At 34.0% G+C, this 20681-nt stretch overlaps 1 protein-coding gene across 2 annotated transcripts; it reads left to right on the forward strand.

The window, feature by feature from the left end:
- Positions 1–885: 885 nt before the first annotated feature.
- LOC146148576 (prolyl 3-hydroxylase 2-like) lies at positions 886–19122 on the forward strand. 2 transcript variants are annotated; one of them, XM_083386864.1, is made up of 16 exons: positions 886–979; positions 2657–2762; positions 2831–2931; positions 4457–4587; positions 6085–6253; positions 6373–6543; positions 6615–6743; positions 8851–8972; positions 9168–9384; positions 9529–9653; positions 9719–9955; positions 10769–10864; positions 11314–11464; positions 12607–12797; positions 13602–13742; positions 18166–19122. In XM_083386864.1, the coding sequence occupies exons 1-16, from the start codon at positions 916–918 to the stop codon at positions 18220–18222; spliced, it is 2208 nt and encodes a 735-aa protein (XP_083242990.1). In that variant the 5' UTR covers positions 886–915; the 3' UTR covers positions 18223–19122. The 2 variants fall into 2 exon arrangements, with proteins under 2 accessions (XP_083242990.1, XP_083242991.1); XM_083386865.1 differs by having other exon boundaries at positions 9532–9653.
- Positions 19123–20681: the final 1559 nt, after the last annotated feature.

Here is a 20681-nt window from a genome sequence, read left to right on the forward strand (position 1 = left end):
CCAACCTGGCACAAGCACATCTGCTACAACACAAAGTGCAAGTGCACATTTGCGCAATGTGCATATTCAGTAAACATTTCGCCAAATCACATTTGGTCAACAAGGTTCACATTTTTTTGAGCCCGCCGCCTCCACCATTGGGTTATACTGCAGTTGCAGAAAGCATCATTTGGCTAAATTATTTAATGAATTTGAAGTGCTCTTTATAAAACAAAACATCGTTGCACAACAGTTAGTGCAATTATGCTGTGTTTCTTTGCTAATGTTTGAGATAAACATAGATGCAAAAAGGTTTCAGAGAGATGGAATGCAGCGCTGACATATCTGATAGATTTAGCATTTGAATTATTTTTGACTGCAGGATGAATATTTGTCATAGTTAAACGATATTCAAAACAATGTACTAATAAGTTAAACATTTTTTGAAATGGTAATTCTGGTTCCAGTTATAACAAACTAACTTGTTTTTACTATTCGTTTGACTGAAAAGTCTTTTTGGAAAACATTAAATATTACTTTTTTTTAGTCTTCTGCCATCAGCGGGAACCTTGATTAACTTATTTTGTCTGGCTTGTTTCTCTCTTTCAACAGACAGAAAGAAAAGCATAGACAGAAGTATGTGTATCAACACATACTATGTTAGCAAAGTTTGTCTTAAATGTGTGAATTCCAGCCTTTGTTAGAAAGAAATAATCCCAATACTTGATTAAAAAATTTTCGTGAACTTAGGATGATATAAAAAACAAAAGCAAGCAGCCCAACGTTATATTAGATATTTTTTAACTTTTAGATGAAAAAAAAAATGTTTTGTTTAGAAATTTATAATTAAGCACTGTATCTAGATTTTGCTTTGAATAACTTTGTTTGTTTCTATTTTTTAGCTAAATCTTTGTAAGACATCTCCCCAAGAATGAGATGTTGAAATATGTTATTTTACTTCAATTCAGTTTACTTTTGTTGAAAGTTGTGGATTGTAATGGTATGTTTTAATGTTTTTAATATTTTGACAATAAAGTATGCTTTTAAGAAAATATATTTCTATTTTTTAGTGCTTGAGACTTTTATTGTAATAGAAAATCAGACAACACAACAAGTTGGTTTGTACTGAAAATGCAGTGTTTAGTATGAAAACACATAATATTTTTTAAGAATTTTCTTGTTAAAAAAAAAAATTAGAAGTGTAGAAAAAATAATTATCTAAAAACAGATGATGATTTAGATGGGCTCCCTACATTATGCAACAGCAAGCTACTTCAACTACAATGATTTGTGTTTTTCTTTCAACTAAAATGAAGAGCAAATTTAAATCCCTTGTCATTAAAACGTACCCTCTCTTTAAAAAACAACTTTTTGATGTACACATTTCAACAAAACACAAACTTGAAAGATGGCTAAATGAAATCAAGCAATTACAAAAAAACGCATATACATGTAAAGTCGCTTTAAGACCTCTGGGTATCCCCACTACTCGATCTTAAATTTCTCATCTTTAGGAAATGTGCTTTTCACAACTTGTTGAGGATGTTTTGCATTTTAACTTTTCTTTTAAAATAAATCATGTTTTTAATGTCGATATAGCTTCTACAACACACATTTTCCCAATTTTAAAGAGAAGTTCTCTAAGACTAACCCTTAAACATCCCAGATAAGGCCATCAATTGTCGCAGAATAGTTTGGGACACAATCCATAAAGTTACGAGAGTCAAACAAAACAATATCTCCACAGTAAAAGAAGTTGGTGGGTGACTGATTTCAATTGGCGATTTCATGGCCAGAGCTAATGCTATGGATTTGCGGTGTCACCACAGCTTATGTGATGTATAACTTTGCTGTAAGCATAATAACAATGCCTATCAAGAAAATTGGATAATAGTATGATTTCTATGATATTGTTGAGCATTACTTCACTGTAAAAAACACATTTAGTTGGGAGGTGAAATATATTGATGCAAGTAATGTGCGGAGACCACTTCAAAATGTATACATTTCATTTTAGCAAGCAAGATTAAACTTTGACTGTAGTGTACACTGTACAGTTCTTTATTACGCTATATGTATTTACTACGACTGCATATTTTGTTTTCATCCAAAATCATTCAGCAAAGTAGATTACTATAATTTTGCAATAAGAGTTGATCAACTCTCTTTGTAGATTGACAAAGGGGCAAATTGAGTTTTAATAGAGGCTAAAACTGGTAAGAGGTTCGCAAATGTTTTAATTTATCTCTTCAGCTGGAAATGTGTTTTTGACGATTCATCGTGAAGGGAAACAAAGTTTACCAGAAATAAAACCCCCCCATAATAAAAAAAGCAAAAGGTATAAAAAACACCATCTATTTTGACACAAGGGGTGTTAGGTCGATAAGAATTGTCAGAAAGAAGTCATTAAAAACGCCAAACGCAACGGCGAATGTAGTGTCCTTAACAACAATAGTCTGGATCTGTGTCTCTAAGTTAGTTAATATAAGGCAGCACAAATGTCAAAGTGATATTACCATAGTACTGCTAAAAATGCAGATTTACCAAAAACAGAAAAAATGTGTTTTTTTTTCAAGTCTTTGTAGCTTTTTTAGACAAAGAAGATGGGTTTCACACATAATCGTTAGTTAGTAATCTTAAATGGAGTTAGTTTTTTTAACAACTATTTTCTTTGCAGAGTTTAAAACTTTTGATGAGCTCTATGCTGATGGACTGGAAGCATATTGGAATGAGAATTGGAAGGGTTGCATTTCTTATTTAGAAAAAGCTATTCAAAATTACAGGTATCCTTAATTACCATATATTTCAAGGCATAGACATTAGTTTTGTCTCATACTAATTTAATATTAAGGTATATTCAAGATGGAGTGTTTAACTGCTCTTCCCAATGTAAAATTTCTATAACACAAGAAGTACCAGTGATTTTCAGCTACAAGTATATTGTTGAAAAAGGTATTATTTTGTGTTCATTTTTACATCTGATGTTTATGTTAAATTAACATAGGAAATTAATATTCTTTTATTTTATTTGCACTTTTATTCAATGGAATATGAATGACGTTTTATTTTTAATTTGGTACAAGGGTCAGCAAACTACAGCTCGCCGACCAGATCTACTCCTCCATTTACATTTTTCGGTCCTACAGTATATTTCCGTAATGAACCCCAAATATGGGTATTAATACTTAATTAAAGAAAATGATTGTGGAAAGCAAACCTAATCAAAATTTCGTTGAAATTTTAAACTAAATGACAATTTTGTTTTCATTTTGTAATAATGAAGTTAAATAAGGTCAAAAATTTCCAGTATTTAAATGGCTTGTCAAAAACAGAAAAAGTTTGGTTGCTACATCGATGTTCATTATGTGACCAACTTCTTGCCCAGATCTATTTTTTTCTTGGTAGTTGATTAACGTCAGCACCCTGATAAAAAAGCAACAATTAAAATTATATAAAAAAATTTATCCAAATAAACATTTTGAAATTGTATATGTCTAAATACAAATGAAATATAAAAAAAACAATATTGCTTGGAATTTCCACACGGATTTTTACCATCTGTGCAGGTGCTCAATTTAAATAACCTTTATTCCATCTTTCTTTCTATTCTTGTCAAATTATGGCCATGGCCACCCATGTTCTCATATCATCTTCTTTATAGTTAAAACAATTGAAGATTTCAATACAAAAAACAAGATTGCCTAAATTGGACATTCTATGATAAGCATTTCTTCAAAATATGACTTTAAATATTTTGCCACTAGATGAAACATAGTTTTTTTTAGCGCTTTTATGTCTGTCAGGGCTTTATTTTGCAGCACAAGCGTATTTGAAAATGTTTTCCAAGTTCTATTCCGAACTCTTTAAGAAGCTGATTTTAAAATTGATGCTTAAAACACTATGCTCTGATTTTTTCTATATTATGTACCTTGCTAAGGGTAGTTTAAATTTTGGAAAATTAAAAAAAATGTAAGGTTTGTAAGGCCTTTCTCTTTATTTCAGGGGAGCACATTCATTGTTCTGAAGTTAAAAGTTGGCTGAAAGTTTATATTTTATATGATTGTTATGCCATCTAAAAAAAAACAATACTTTTATAATATATTAGGATACTACTGTAAAATCCCTAGCTATTATATAACTCATTCATTATAAAATATTTCACCACATTCTATTCCACCTTTACAATTAACAATGTGCCACCTTATTGGTTCCCAACTTGCTCCTCGCTAGACTGAGGACTCTAGTAGTCTTGACTTGAGTAAACTAAGTTAAGTCTGGGGTCCTACTTCAGGTAAATAAACCTACTTCTTTGAGTTCTGAGTTTGGCTCCAGCCGAGCAGCCCTGGTTCTGAAATTGGTATTTTCTTTTTATCAGTACCTAACAATTTAAAAATGATTGAAAAAAGAATGTTTGCTTTTATAAGTAAACACTTTCATTTTTCTTCATTACTGTGACACTATATTTTGGTATGTTTAGCAATATGCATTGAATCCTGTGAAAAGGCAAAATTCGGAGATGCTAGATCAATTACAAGGATTTCAGAAGAAGCAAAGCATCCTTTTAAAAACAGAGATATCTACAAATATTTACAGTTTGCATACTTTCGTGTAAGTTGGTTCATTGATATTTAAATGGCAAAGTTATGTTTTTCCTTAAAGTAGGTATGGAAAATCTTTGTTCTATAAAGAGGTGTTTGGATTGCACAATCCGTTTTACATATCAAATTATTTAAATTTGAAAAACATTTAAATTTTGTAGCACAAAACTTAATCATTGAAAAGTTTTCGAATTCAGGGATCAATTTGTTTTAGTATAAGTGTCAAAAGTGTCCAAATTCGGAGATGCTAGTTTTTTTAGTTACTTGATAGTAATAAAGATCCAAATTTATTGCTGGCAATAAAAGTGGTAAATTTTTGGAATATTTGAGCTCAACAAGGAATTTAAAGTGTAAAAACATTTAAATAACACTCAGCCAGTCAGGCGTGGCTGAGAGTATGCTATGTCTCACAACTACTCTCTACGAATGTTGTAACTTAGTTCTCTTGTTAAAATGGAAAAACTTTGCTTAGATCTGTGCAACCTCACAGTGCCCAGCAGAATTCCCGTTAAGTGCATTTTTTGCATAATTTGCCATATGTTCAACATTTTCATCACTTTCTTCAGATGTTCGCCATCGCCAATTGTTTCCTGGGATTTACATAATCACTATTTTGCAATGATGTTTACATTTTATACTTTCTGATCCCAATTTTTATTTCTACAAAGTTCAAAAAACAAAAAAGTGGGAATATTATATTTGCCTAATTAGGTTTATTTGAGCATGCCAAAAAAGAGCCCAGTTAGATTTATTTGAGTTTTATTAAATGAATGCCCGAAGCCACATTTGAATATACAGTGTGAACGTCCAAATTAGTTTTATTCCAGCTATTTACGAAGAAGAGAAACTTGCGTCAGAAAAACCAAAGACGAGTGTCAGGTGTAAATAGTTATAAGAAAATGGATAGATAGAAGGCAGTTTTTTTTATTTTTTAAAAGTAAAAAAGGTCTACCGCAGCATGCTTTGTGCACTTTTTTAGTTGATAAATTAGGCACTTTGAGCACTATGTTTTATCCAGACTTCTATTTTTTGGTCCTTAAACCAAAATATAGCTTCCTTAATTGAGAAGTTCAGTGGACTGGTTAAACATGTTGATGAGTAGGTTTTGTCTATTGCTTGTAGAGCTTGACCATAATGCCTCAGCTTCTATGCTTACACTCAAAGTCGATGGTTTTGCATTACCTTTGTGCATTAGTCGCAATGTAAACAATCAAGTTTTTGAAGCAAGAATCACATGTTTAATAAAGTCTCTAAATACATACTTAAAGTTATACATAGTTTGGATGACTATTGTATGTTTTCTTCTTTAAAATACAAAATGTGGGAACACAGCAGCAAGTGCACGTATTACAGATGCGCGTGTTAACTGGTAAATTCGCTGTTTAACCCTGGGGATTCCAGGAATATTTGAAAAATGTTATAGAAATTTGTATGGCACTAGGCAGATTAGTTTTTTTATTTGTTTTATTAACACAAGTCATATTTTTCTAACTTTCATATTTTGCAGGATGGTCGTTACTCAGATTCTGTTACTGCAACTCATACTTTTTCTTTGTATAATCCAGAAGATAAGATGATGAAAGCAAACATGGAATACTATCACAATAACAAAAACACAACACCTGAAATGTTTATCGATCTGGAAGAAAATTTATTTCATGTGTTATTTGACCAAGGTTTATTTTATTTCTTTCTTTCTTTTTTCTGTTGTTTGTTATTGTTAACATTTATAATTGAAACAACCTTCCTCTATCATTTTACACTTGTCCCATTTAGCATTATCTTTTTGACACAGGTGTTGATGCTTTTAATAATGAAAATTATGCTGCTTCTGTTAGTAAATTTCAACTAGCTCTTCAACTATTTTACCATGCCGAAGCAAAATGTAGAGTATTGTGTGAAGGAGAATTCAATGTTGGTTCTGAGTATCCAGATATTAGTCCAACTTTTTATGATCAAATCATAGGTATTTGGGAAAGTTGGTAATTGTGTTACAACAACTAAGTTTACAACAACATTTGCAACTTGATATTTCAGATCACTATAGATCTGTTCTTGAATGTAGTATTTCTTGTCCAACTGAGTTAGCAAGAAGATCCAAGTTAATTACTTTACCTAATTACTTGCCAAAACACTACTACTACATGCTATATGCCTACAAAAAACGTAAGTTGGATTTAAACTAATTGTCATATTACACTACCCTAGTCTTACCAACATGGTGCTAGTGAAATATACATGTACCCCAAAATTTATCGTGCTTATTCCTGGGGTGCGCAAACCGCAGTTTGACACCCCATCCCCTGGTCTATTTATGTAGAATAACAAAAAATAAACTATTAATTGCCAACTATTTGGTTATTTATAAGAAATATTTATTCTTATTTGCTAAACAATAGTTGTCTTTGACCCAATTTTGAGTAATTACAAGGTCCCAAGTGCATACAATCTACTTAAACATGATTGAATGATACTATGTGTCTGCATTAAATTTATTTATCTTGTTGTTTTTTTAATTTACAGCAATGCTTTCAATCAGTTAGGCGTTTTACTTCATGCAAAATGGCCACATACCTAAACTAAACAAAACATACAAAAATTGTAAAAAGTTGAAGCGCATACTGGAGATTAGTGTTCTGTTTTTGTAATTGTGCCCCCTTGTCAGCTTATAGTAACACAAACTTATTAAAACACATTTGGGGACGAATTTATGCCAGGTTCGTAGCTTGACCGTTTTATAGGTTTGGGGGTTCACATGATCAGCATCCCAAATAACCTAGAGGAGTGGTCTACAACCTGTGGGTCGCGACCCCTCAAGGGTCGCCTAAAATTTTTCTGGGGTCGCACCATCACTCACCATATTTTTCTGTTTTAGTATGACTTATGTATTTCGTTTTCTTTACACTGACATCACTCTAATAAACGTGACTAAGTACATAGCAAAGATAAGCTATTGTGTCTTCTACATAAACTTGGTGTTTTTAGCTTTTAAGACCTGCTAGGTTGCAAAGATTTCAGCAAATATTTATTTTTGGACTATGATACAATTAACTTAACCAACTCTGTCCAATTTGGTGAGTTAACTACTCTTTCCGTTTTCAACCACATGGCTTATGTTCGAAGTAGAATTCCAGGGAAACTAGAACTTAAGGTTTCAAATCTAGAATAACAAATCCACAATATTGAATCCAACTATATTTTTACTAAACTGTTTAACCTCGATTTTCCCACAGTCACAGAAATAAATCGCAAAATAATTTGCTAACATGTGTAATGTGTATATTGTAGTAAAACGATAATCTACCAAATGTTTAGCATTCTTAACAACAGCCATTTCAAGCCGTTGTGTAAACTGTGATACATGTCCAGGTTGTTTCCGAAACTATTTTTTGCCAATATAGTGAGTACAATACAATACTACACAACAAACTCTTCTCAGCTCTTCAGCATTCGGTCCTGTTTTTTAAAACATTGTTGCGTGTCAGTACTACCTTTTTTGACTAACTTGATCTGTTATGCAGTCAAATAATTTACTGCAAAGAATACAACGTTACTATTGCCATAACTAATACTAGACTATTACGCTGTGCATAATGCTGAACCTCGTTTATATTGGCCTAAAGTTGATTTAAGTAACTCTGTAGCGCATTTTTTCCAAGGCCTGCACATTTTATGAGAAAATTTTACTTTTGCGACTTAACTCAGTTAAGGAAATGGCGAAAACTACAGAGTGATGGGGTCATGCCAAAACATTTCGCTAAAAATATTTATTATTATGCATAAATTAATAATTTAGTATCTTAATACATAGTTGTTTATTTTATCTATTTTCTGGTTGGATCTGTCATTTCAATAATATCAGATTTTATTTAAGCAATTTTACACATTCACAAAGCGATATTCCCAGGGTCATGCAACAGCAATAGGGTGCAATAATGATAATATACATGTCAGGCCCCAAAAAGCAGGCTTGCCAGCCATATTTTTATGTATAGTGGTCACTATAGCGAAAATATTACTCTTGGTGTTTTATTGAAACTGTAGCTTGTACCGTTTTTGCATTGTATAATTCTTGATAAAAACAATTTTTGAAACATCCTAAAGTGGCTTTGCTGCCCCCAATGAAGAAAAAGCTCCCTTTGTAACTTTTTAACTCCAACAGGGGGTCAGTACTGCTTACATTGAGAAACTCTGCTCTAGAGCATTGTAATTGGCTCCTACTTGGTTTTGTGCCATGTCAAGTCTAAATAACTCTCTAGAATGATTTATGTAGTTGGCAGATTGAATGACAGTGCCATATCTTGTAAGGCGTATCTGCTATTTCATCCAAACAATCAAGAAGTTATTTCAAATTTAAGGGTGTTGGCACCTCACACAACTATTAAGCCTGCTGAGGTAAGAATTAGTTGAAGCATTACCTTAGAAATTATGATGTTTTTTTAGTTTTAAATATTACCAATTATAAAACTAAAAAAAATATTTTGGTAAAGTAAATTTCTTTTAATTTGCTTTGGTTGTGTTCCTTGTGAAATATGTTTCGCGAACCATAAAAATTTGGATATCCAGGCAATGTGTCACATTTTTCTACAGGAAGCGGTAAAATTTAAGGACCACTTTGACCTACAAAAGAAATTGCTACAATACATTTATCAAAACTTTGGTATCAGTGATTACAATCAAAGTATTTTACATCCTTATCAAGCTGAAGATTTACCTAAAATAATGCAAAGTAATAACTTTTTCCAAGCTAACATAGCTCACACTGAAAAAACTTTAAATGGTGATAAGAAAGAAGATTTACATTCAGGTAATAAATCTTGATTGCTGGTCAGTAGAATTTGGAATAAATTTAAAAATAATGTGCACTAATAACATCTCTAAAGCCACAATAACTTTGTATTAAGTATTTAGTGTTAAAGTGTGTCAGTTTACTTTATATTTCCTGCAATAGCAGAGAGTCCATCTAGAAAATATAAGTCTGACAAGCAAAAAAAAGAAGATATTATTACTTCGAAAGATCAGCACAACATAAGAATGGAAAGCTTGCAGAAAAAACAACAAGCGGAAGATCAACTGGTCGGTTAGATGGTGTATGTTTATGAGAGAACAATATTGTTATTTGGAAATTTTATTTTGATCAGAATGATGTTGATATCAGCTTTTTGAGTTCAACCCCAATTGGGCGCCGCACAACCAATTCAAACCACATGGTTGTGATTACTGATGCTCTTCCACAGCCACCTATCCCAGAAGGACCTATATTATTTGAAAGTACTATGCTCTTAGCCAACTCTACACAGATGCTGGGTCGTTTAAGATTTGCCTTGGACGGTCTTTCAAGTAGTAAAGAATGCCAACAACTTATAGATCTTGAGTTGGTAAGTGCAACTTTTTTGTGTGGAATAAAATTGATTTGTAGTGTACAATATATAGTTGTTTTACTGTGACTAAGCAGCACATTCTTTTGATTGGTGTGCTGTTATGATGAAGCATAAGGCTCATAAATAAAGTTAAAATTTTGAAACATAATTTACAACCAACAAAAGATATCATGTTATAATAAATAAGTTTAATTCCTTAGGTAGAGTTGACACCAACACGCATTTTAGGAAGTGGTTGTAACTGTAATAATAAAATGTGGTTTACATATAACCTACAAAAGACAATAAATAACCCACATTGAACAATCTGGGAATTTTTAATTATTAAGATTTATTAAAAAAATTACCCACACCCATATATTTAAAGGTTCACATGTCTTCGCATATATGTATGATTATAAAATCGATTTCAGTTAAAGACCTCATGAAGCAAGGTTGTTACACAAATTGCCAAAAGTAAGATCTGTTTGATAACTCACATAAAAACAATAGGCATTGGGGGCAATACCAAAATTGAAACAGATTGATTTAGTTTATTATTGGTTTATTATAACTTATTAAAAATTGTTTCATCTTTCACAAACAGTAAACTCTAACCTATGGGTAAATTTAAGAGCCTTGATTAAAGTATAATGTTTCAACATGATAACACATGTACTTTTGGAGATAGTCATGGTGTACAATGTATTTGCTTTCTCTCCTTTGGTCTTTAAAGCTACCTCTTTAAACCTCCTTTGGCGAAATCAACCCCCGTTTAACGATATACAACTACGGCCGCGACCATGCTATCAAGTGTTACCACAATTACAGGCTGCCGGTCTTTCTGGTGATGGATATCGTGGTCTTTCATCACCCCACACCAAACATGAGCGATTCGAAGGTCTTACTGTTCATCGAGCTGCAGAGGTGAATAATACAATCACTTACTTAGTATAGTTAAACTGTGGTTACTCATTTTACATCGCGTAGTTAAACTGTGGTTACTCTTTTTACATCGCGTAGTTAAACTGTGGTTACTCTTTTTACATAGCATAGTTAAACTGTGGTTACTCTTCAGAATTTATTTATGACAGAGGTTGCTAAACTGCCGCTCTGACGTGGTTGCACGAAAACTCACCACACTTTAATCCGCATCATGCGGCTTCTTACTACTGAATTTTGCAATTCGATATGCTGAAAGTTTGCCTATCGCTAACGTGTGACAAGAACTGATACTTACATTTGCATTTTTAAATAGGACACCTTTTTTCTATTTTATTGCTATTTTTAATCCATGTATGGACGAATGGCGGTATTTCGTGACCTTGGAAATATTAAAGGCCAAGCGTGTATCACTAAATATATTTATTTTGCAGCTTGCTGAAGGTGGTAAATTGCCTCTTGGTGCGGCACAGCTTTACTACGATCTTAGTGAACGTGTACGAATGCAAGTAAAAGCTTATTTCAAACTTGAAGAAGAGCTGTATTTCGACTATACTCATTTGGTGTGTCGTACGGCATTAAAAGGTTTTTAATTGTGAACTGTTATAAGTAGGTCGATTAATTTTTGACCAAAAGTCTTAAAAAGGTGTGTTGTCACACATGTGTCTTTTAATCTTAAGTGTTTTTTTTCTATCTAGTTCTTTTTTAATAAAGGACCGGAATACTGAACAATCTTATCCCGAGCAAGATAACTGTTAGGATCGACAAACGCGGGTCAAATATGAGACTTTGTGTCGTACTTTAATAATTTAATCAATTATCGGTAATCTAAGAGAATATCAAGAATTTATTACCTAAACTTTTAGTGAGCTGATTCATCAAAATTTATTCTTGAATTGCATCCGACAACATCAACTGTGTATGTATGTGTATGTTCATTAAAGGCAATATGCGCACCCTGGAGAATAAACCCTTGAGCCGTAGTATGATCATTTATCGCGTTAGGTTTGACTCGTACTTTTTGCTTTAGATAGGCGTGTAGCCTAACCTGTATGTAAGTAAAGGGAACACTTAATTCATCAAGATAGCGGAGAGATTATATGACAAAAATATTAACAAGGCACAACTCAACTGATTTGCGCTCCATCGGTCGTTAACAAAACACCAAGAAATGCCCTTCATAACGTAGTCGTAGACTGAAGGCGCCTAGACACTATTTAGGTCAAAAAATAATCGCCCTAGTTATATTTAATTCTACAAGGCCTCTAGTGGCATTAGTTAATTATCTTGAAATAAATGTTTTTGGTTAACTAATAGTTATTGTTTTTGCTCCTTCATACCATTATAGGGTTTAAAAAAAAATTCTACTTTATGTTTTAACTGCATTCAAGCCTGAGTTAATATTTTTTAAACTTTACGTTTAAACTAAAATACATTTGTAAAACATACTTTTTTATAATTCGCTATTGCGATATTATTAAAGGCAAAGTTAAAAAATAATTTGGAACTTGAAATCACCATTAAAACAAATTCATAATTACGTATATGTAGAGTATATAAACGCTGTTCAATTTTATCCGGAATCTTGACATTTTTTGTACTGGACGTTGTATTTTACTTATTGTCCATATTACTTATGTTATGTCCATATTACTTATGTACTATATTTTTATTACAAGTTTAATTTGTACATTTAAAGGTATGATACGTCGTTCGGCTTTTTTCAGGGATTAATACAGATCGTGCGGACATGAGCCACCCTGTCCATGGTGATAACTGCAATTTATACGAAGACGGCACTTGCGTTAAAGCTAGTCCTGCTTACACCTGGCGGGATTATAGTGCTATTCTGTACCTCAACAACGAGTTTGATGGCGGCGAATTTGTTATGACCGACTCAACGGCACGCCGAGTAAAGGTTTAGAAAATATTATACGTGTATTTTCTAGCTGAATGTTACAATTGTCCCCTTCGTTCTATTTTTTTCTTTGAAAAGCAAAAATAAGCGATGCTGCGTTATGCTGCTTCTCTGTTGACGCACATAGGGTAAACACGTACTTAGCCAGACCTTCGGAATAAGACTATTAGTTCGAACAATTGAAAGGCCAAATTGTCAAGCAGTGTTATTTCAGAAAAGAGTCCTCAATCGCGAGAAACAGCTTAATTATGTCATCATAATAAACAAGCTACCCTTGAATTCCTAAGTACAACCTCCAAAAAATTCAAGCTTGGTAATCGCAGAATGATTTTAAGTAATATCGTATTTTCGGGAAATTAAATGCCCTGATTATATTTTAACGAAAACTTGAATAGTGGTATACTAAAAGCACGCAGAGCACATTTTACGGTCAACAAGTAACTCGACCATTCAGTCATAACACTCATTAAAAATGAGGTACAAATAAGATAATATTGCGAGTACGCATGCACTGTCAAGATTCTGAAGTGAACCACCAATGAACACATACAATTTGCGAATTGCTCAAAATGTTCTCCTACCAGCTAAACTATTCGTTTATTTGTTTTAAATTGGCATTTTTTAGATTAAAACAATGCTCGTTGGTAATATGCCAATTAATATACTAACTTGAGCCGTGTAAGTGTGTTCCAGTGAACGAGCAAATAAAATATGAGCACAGTATAATAACAAACACAAGTCGAAACTACCCTTCACCGTTCAAACTATACTGCTTTATGACACTGTCTCTTCTTAATCCGACAGCTTGAAGTGAAGCCAAAATGTGGTCGAATGGTAAGCTTCTGTGCGGGAAAGGAATGCCTTCACGGTGTGAAACCTATTACCAGAGGAAGAAGATGCGCCATGGCCCTTTGGTTCACAAAAGATGTTTTGCATAATGAACGGGTGCGTGAACCTCTTTAGCTCTGATATAACATTTTTTTTAGTTTATAGCAGTTCCTTTCTATCGTCTTTACAGTTTAATATAGAGTATTTCCGTCTTTACAGTTTAATATAGAGTATCTCACTTACTGGGTGTGTAATGATCTGTCGTTAACATCTAAAGTGTAACGATATCCACAGAGGATTTGTGTGTAAAAGCATAATACTAGGTCCAATCGCATAATAACTGTCACAGCGAAGTAAGATATATGTATATGTACATTGCTCAACAAGGCCAACAACGCCGTAAGTGCAAAATATCATAGAACCTTGATTTTATTACATCGAAAAGCCCCTCGACAGATTCGGCGGGTCTGCGATGGCTTTTAGGCAGAGTTGCCATACCATGCTTATTTCTAAGATTTGTGATTATTTTTGGGTGCAGTGTCTTAGGAAACACCAATGTGCTCATTTCTAAGAAACGTGCTTATTTTAGAGGTGTGTGCTTAGTTTGTCTTATTTTGGTTTCTAGAAAATTCTTTATCATTTTTTTTGCATTGTCGGAAGAGTGAGAGACTTCATTTATGTACATTTACCAGGTTATTTGACCCGGATTATAACAACAGTGCATAAAATTACATAATAACAATGGATTTTAATGTTTTTTTCTAAAAAGTACATTGTAGCCTATAGAAGTGTGGTAGTTTGCTTTAGCAATCAAAAAAACTTTTGGCTTGATGTGAGGACATTTTTCTGACATTTTAGGTCTAGGCATACGTGTGTCAGTACAGACAAAATATTATTAAGAGAATGAGTCAGCATATGCACGTTTTTTTGTGATAAACATGAAAATGAATTTTCTTATATCAAATGAAGTCGAAAGGGAAAGAGCTATGATCATTGCTACTATTGTGATTGCGAAATCAGCCCAGAGGCCATGGAAAACACAATGTTACAACAACAAAAATGCTACAAGCATTTCAGTAAATCATTCAATGAATAATTTTATTACGAGCTGAACTCCGCCAAGTGAACTAAACTTGACTACAAGGCAGGCAGGGTCAGGCTGCAGGCGTTTCATGCTGCCATGTACCACGTTTTAAAAGGTATACAGGTGCGCTCTAACGCAAAATAGTTAACAAAGCTTGCATTAAATAATAGTGATAAACTTGCCAATTTCAAGCAAATAAACGCATTTTTTCGTTTAAGCTATGTTTTGCGCATACAAAAATAGGTGTTTTTAAGTTTTTATTTTATTTTATGATATTATTCCTGAAAGCTTGGATTTCACCTCACAATCCTGGATCTGGTCCTGGTTTTCAGTAACGCGCGTATTTTTTTAAGTAGAGTGCTTATTTTTTTGCGTAGCGTGCTTATTTTTTGGTCTGAGCAGATGGTAACCCTGCTTTTAGGTGTACTGCTATAATCTTTGGTCAAAAAGCAGCTTCCGAGGAGCTAGATCACAGTTGGTAATAAAACACATGTGTGTGTGTGTCTTTCATCAACCTTAGTTATAATTAGAGTTGGACTAACACCTTGTGTGTATTAAAACCTATACGCTTTGTAAAGCAAACAAATGCGCATATAATCAAGCGAATAACGCATATAAAAAATGTAAAAACCAACCGGAATATGACCAATTTTATAGAAACTAAACGTTAGTACGTTACACAGCGGAATAGCGCGGAGTTACTGTATTTCCCCAAGGCGTATTGTGCGTTGCTACAACATTTTGCATGGGGTAATGCGTGACTATTATTTTCTAACAAAGGGTATCATGTATTGGTATCAAATGTCGTCCATATATTCTTAATGTTATATTCCTTTTCGCGAATAGGGCCCGGAGCCGTTGCGTCCAGTGTTCCCTCTAAGAAAATTTTCTACTGCGCAAATATTTTTTGTAGTGCGCAAGAATATTTTCAGGCTGCGCTGGCAGGGGCCCACGCCAAATCATTGTTTTTTGTATTGGGGCGAGGCGTGAACATTTTTAAGATGACGTCACAAAGCGTGACGTTATGAAACATATTTTCAACAAACTTGCACTGCAGCTGCAATCGAGTTAAATGTGTGCAAGGATATGCAACAAAGCGGTCGCGCGAAAAAATATACGAATATTTGTGTTAAATTGACAAAGTGTTTAATTTTCAAAAATAGGATGCGTGCTGCCTTTAGCGCACAATCAAGAATTACGAACTATTCGCTCATTTGCATTCATCAAGATGACTTTGTCAATTTTTGAGGTCCATTATTGACCCCACTGCGATATTTTCACGGAAATCGTGTAAAAACTGCAATTGTGTTAAAGTTCAACATTTTCGTCCTAAAAGATGCACTTCGGTTTCATGATCCCGAATTATTTGTCAAACACTCTACTGCTGTGTTTGGCACTGTTCTAAATTTATTTTTTCTTTAATTTCCTGAGTAGACATTTAATTCGACGTGAGAAAAAAAACATACACAGCCGATTAGACAAAGTAATTTATTACGTCACAATCGTCAATGCGGATTTGATTTGTTTACTTGCTTTTAGCTACAAACATCAACGAAAAAATGACCAATGCGAAATGCTCAAAGTGTTGTGGCAAAAAATTAAAGATATTTTAGTTTCAATTTGAGAATGATGTAAGTGCGCAAAAGCAAATTTTACTGCGCAATTTATCGGGTTTGGCTGCACAATTGCGCAGTTGCGCACCTTAGAGGGAACACTGGTTGCGTCTGATTTATTGGTTCTTCCATGGAAGGAACTCCATTCTGATTGTTAAAACTTCTACAAAAAATTGACTATGTTTCTTTTTCGAAATCGGTAATAATATTGGGACCAAAACAACAGGTGTCGCCAATCCTTAATATTTTGGGCGGCCAAAAAATTCCGGCCATAGGACTATACTTTGGACTAAACCAACATGTGGTGAAAAAAATGCCCTTGTGGGAGTTAAAGAGTTACAAGGGGGCGTTGTGAACCTATTTTTGTGGGGGCGCCAAACCTACAATATGGGCTAGGGCAGGGGTCGGCAACCTACGGTCGGCGGGCCGGATCCGACCCGCTGATGTAATTCATCCGGCCCGCCGCCTATTTGACAAACTAGACACGAATCCATCTCACATACTTTGACTATTAACTACGTAATTGCGAAATATTTTCGCGCTTCGCGCAAATGTTCATTCTCCGGTTCTTTCAGGTTTTGATGCTGCTTTCCCAACTAGATCAGCGCTTCTTTACCGTTGCGCCGTGGAAGGTTGCCAAGTGCGTGGCGGAAAACGTATTTAAAAATATTGGACATATTTTTTTTATTTTCGGCAATAATAAAAACCTAAATTTAAAAGAAAATAAATTTAAAAGAAATAGCGGTATACCAAAAAAAAATCGCGGTCGCTTCGCTCGCCAAATGCGCCTTGGCTTAAAACGGTTAACAAACACTGAGTTAGAATAACTTCAAATGTTATCGCGTTTCCTCAAAGTAATTTTACCACACTTTTCATTACTAGTATGAATGACGACGTGTGGAACCAAACAAATGCTTTTTTAACTAGCCGAGGCTTGCCTAATTCACAGTTGTACCAAATTTAAAGCATTGTGCTGCAAACTGTAAATAATTATATATAATGATATATATAGTACAACATATCCATCCACCATATTGCATGTTACTGAGTTGTACGACACCACTGTACGTGAATTGTTTTATAGGTGAAGGCTATATCCATTTTAGTAACGTAAATGGGTGCACTCGAAACTCGATAAAATTCTTAAATTTGCCGGATTTGGACTCTGTTTTTTAATCGACACCACAGCCCTGTCATAAAAAGATTAAATGAACAATTATGTATATTAGGATTCTGAATTATTGATTTGTGTCGTGATAAAAGTTTGTAGCGAAATTTGTTTACAATAATGTCACTAGTCTGTGACTACAGAGTTGGTGCCAATGCTTTCACAGCTATATTTATGTTAAAATATATTAAAAAGGGGCAAAGTAATCATTCAAATTAAATATCAGCCTTTTCCAGAATAAATTTCAGTTTTTAAATAAAAATTAATTGCTTGCAAGTTAATTACAAATAATGTCAAACTGTATAATTATAATATTTTAATTTACTGGTTCTTATTTTTTTCCAATTTAAATACCAAAATATACCTCAAATTTTACTGGAATAAACTAATTAGCTATACTTTTTTTAGGAACACAAGACGCACGTTTTCTTAGTAATTACAATAAAAATACTAAAGCCATAATATTTATAAAATGCGTATACCTAAATTGCTATTGCGCTGGCCTTTATTTTTTTCTAGTTAATCATGGTGTTATTCCAGAGTTGAAAATATTCCGACGTAGATGTTAGTCTATGTTAGTTCTAATCCGACAAAGATGTTTCAATGTAGTTCTACAAGCTTATAACTAAATTTACGATATCACCGACTCATTTTCTGATGTTTTATCATTTTCAGTTGCGAAAATTGGCAAAGAAGATACTAGACAACCTCGGTGGAAAAGACGAGCTGTAATTTTGGTTAGATATGTCGTTGCAATAGAAGATGACCACTCCAACTGCAGTATTATGCTTTTGTTTTGCGCTTCCACGTAGTGGAAACATTGCACCGTCCTCATTTAAATTGATCGACAACTTGTTCGATGCAACTAATAAAACGACAGCATTTCTTGCCTACTAAAAATTGACGAACGTAGTTTATTTCAACAGCAGTTTATTTTAATTGCCGATTAAACGTGTCGCTAACTTGTTCATGCAAAGATTCGCTTTCCCTCGTGGTCGCTTACCTTCAATTTTTTTTGTTGATGCAGAGTTTTTACAAATATATTTTTTTTATACTCCTACATGTAGCCTACATAAGTGGGAATTACCTGCAAAAAAGGCCATATCCCTTCACAAAGTTCTAAAGTTTTTCGTGCTTTGGGTAAATACTATAGTTTATTTTCAATTTTGTTTTATGCTCTATATAAGAGATTGTCTTTAGTTTATGTATAAGGTAAAAGCGCCAATAAGCCATGCCAATTTCAAAAATGAAAATATACAACCTTCATAACAGGAGTCGAACTTACGGGGCAAGTCATCCGTTTCGAAGTCCCTTTTCCTAACTGGGAACGAGGCCAGGCAAAGCCAATGCCCCATATGTATTTGCTCTGTTCACAAAAAATTCATGGAAACTTCCGAGTGTAAAGGCGACATGCAAACCATGGAATTCTTAACATAGATAGTTTCGCGAACGTAGTCTACATATTAATATGTTTTATCGATTTACGCAATATCACATAGCATCTAGACCAGGATTGGCAACCAGTAACAGACCTATTGACCTATTTGTTCTTGGTTAAACGCGCCTTACACTTGTGCTGAAATAAATAATATCCTGTTTATTCCTTACTCACATTTTTTTTTCTCAGCCAGATTTTTAGTCTTGCACACTAACAATTTTGCGCAGGCTACATATAAGCGAATTGATATTCACATTGCAAAGTTTCTCGAATAAATGACATCACACTGCCAAACTTACTCTACGCAAAACTGAATAGATCCTTAACAGGGGTGGGTTCCGTGACTTTGTTTTAGGGAGCATGGTAAAAATATGACGCAAAAGTGAGAGTGAGGCTTGCTGTTGCGTCGTGTTCAGCAAATAAGGTTGATACTTACTAAATACCATGTAAAGGAAAAGAGCGAAGGGTAAAAAGGCAATCTGTCCGGTTCGGTGCAATCCTAAAGCGTACGTCGAGGAATGCGCAGTGGGGGTCTGCTACAACGCCTTAAAAAAGGTCTCGTGCGCAAATATGCAACTAAATCATGCAAAACACACTCAAGGATGGGACGAAAAATCCTTAGCCCCTTAGTTGTTAAAGAAAGTCGGCGTTTTTATGCTAACAATATTTCTTGAACATAAAGTATTGCGAAAAGCGCGAACATTTTTTATTTTAAAGTCGTATAAATAGGTAAAAACTATGCACATGAGAGTTTAAACTGACATAAAAAACTCAAAATACATTATCAACTTGAAAGCCGCATGCGACCCGCGGTTTGGCCACACCTGATTTAAACAATATGCGGGGTCCTATTTAAATTACACCAAACACAAGAGAAACATTTATATTTATGGCGCTTCCCGGAAGTACTTTTAGCTTTTCTTTATACCCATGAACACTCGCGAACTCTAAAAAACATTTTATGCTAAGTAATAGCATTTAAACTAAATTTTACCGTCTTTACAATATGGCTATCGTTACGATAGATACACCTCTTTAACTAAAAATTTTAATAAGATAAACACACTGTTTTGTGTTTAACGCCAGCTTTTTACGGAATTTCTGTTCCATAATAGGCTAGATCGGTCATGTTCAAATGGCGGATCGCGATCCGGATCCGGATCTTTTTAGCGTTTTGTGCGGATCTTCTAATAGTCTTAAAAAAAAAAACTTTCTACAGTGTTTTCATGTGAATACCAATTGTCAGTGTTAATGAATTTTGTAAAAAATCAAGCATAGAACGAGACTCCCAAATGCTAATCTTTGTGAGCGTTTGAGGATATCAGTCAGCGACAGAAAGCCACAATTCGATGCTATTGTAAGACCTAAAGTCTAAAGCAGGGCTCGGCAACCTACGGCCCGCGGGCCGGATGCGCCCCGCCAATGTAATTCATTCGGTCCGCCGCCTCTTTGACAAACTAGATACGAGTCCATTTCAAATACTTTTTGACTATTTTAACTCGTAAGTGCGAAAAATTTTCCCACTTTGCGCGAATCATCGTTCTGCGTCCGGCTTGTTTATGCGTTTTTTTGAACTAGATCAGCGCTTCGTTACCGTAAATGGAAAACGCATTAAAAATTGTTGGACATATATTTTTTAACATTTTGTATTTTCGGTAATGTAATAAAAACTTGCAAGAAATTTAAAAGAAATGCCGGTATACCTAAAAAAATCGCGCTCGCTTCGCTCGCCACGTGCGCCCCCACTTACAAA

Source organism: Ascidiella aspersa, chromosome 4, assembly GCF_963924565.1.
Source record: "Ascidiella aspersa chromosome 4, kaAscAspe10.2, whole genome shotgun sequence".
In the NCBI taxonomy this organism is placed as follows: domain Eukaryota; kingdom Metazoa; phylum Chordata; class Ascidiacea; order Phlebobranchia; family Ascidiidae; genus Ascidiella; species Ascidiella aspersa.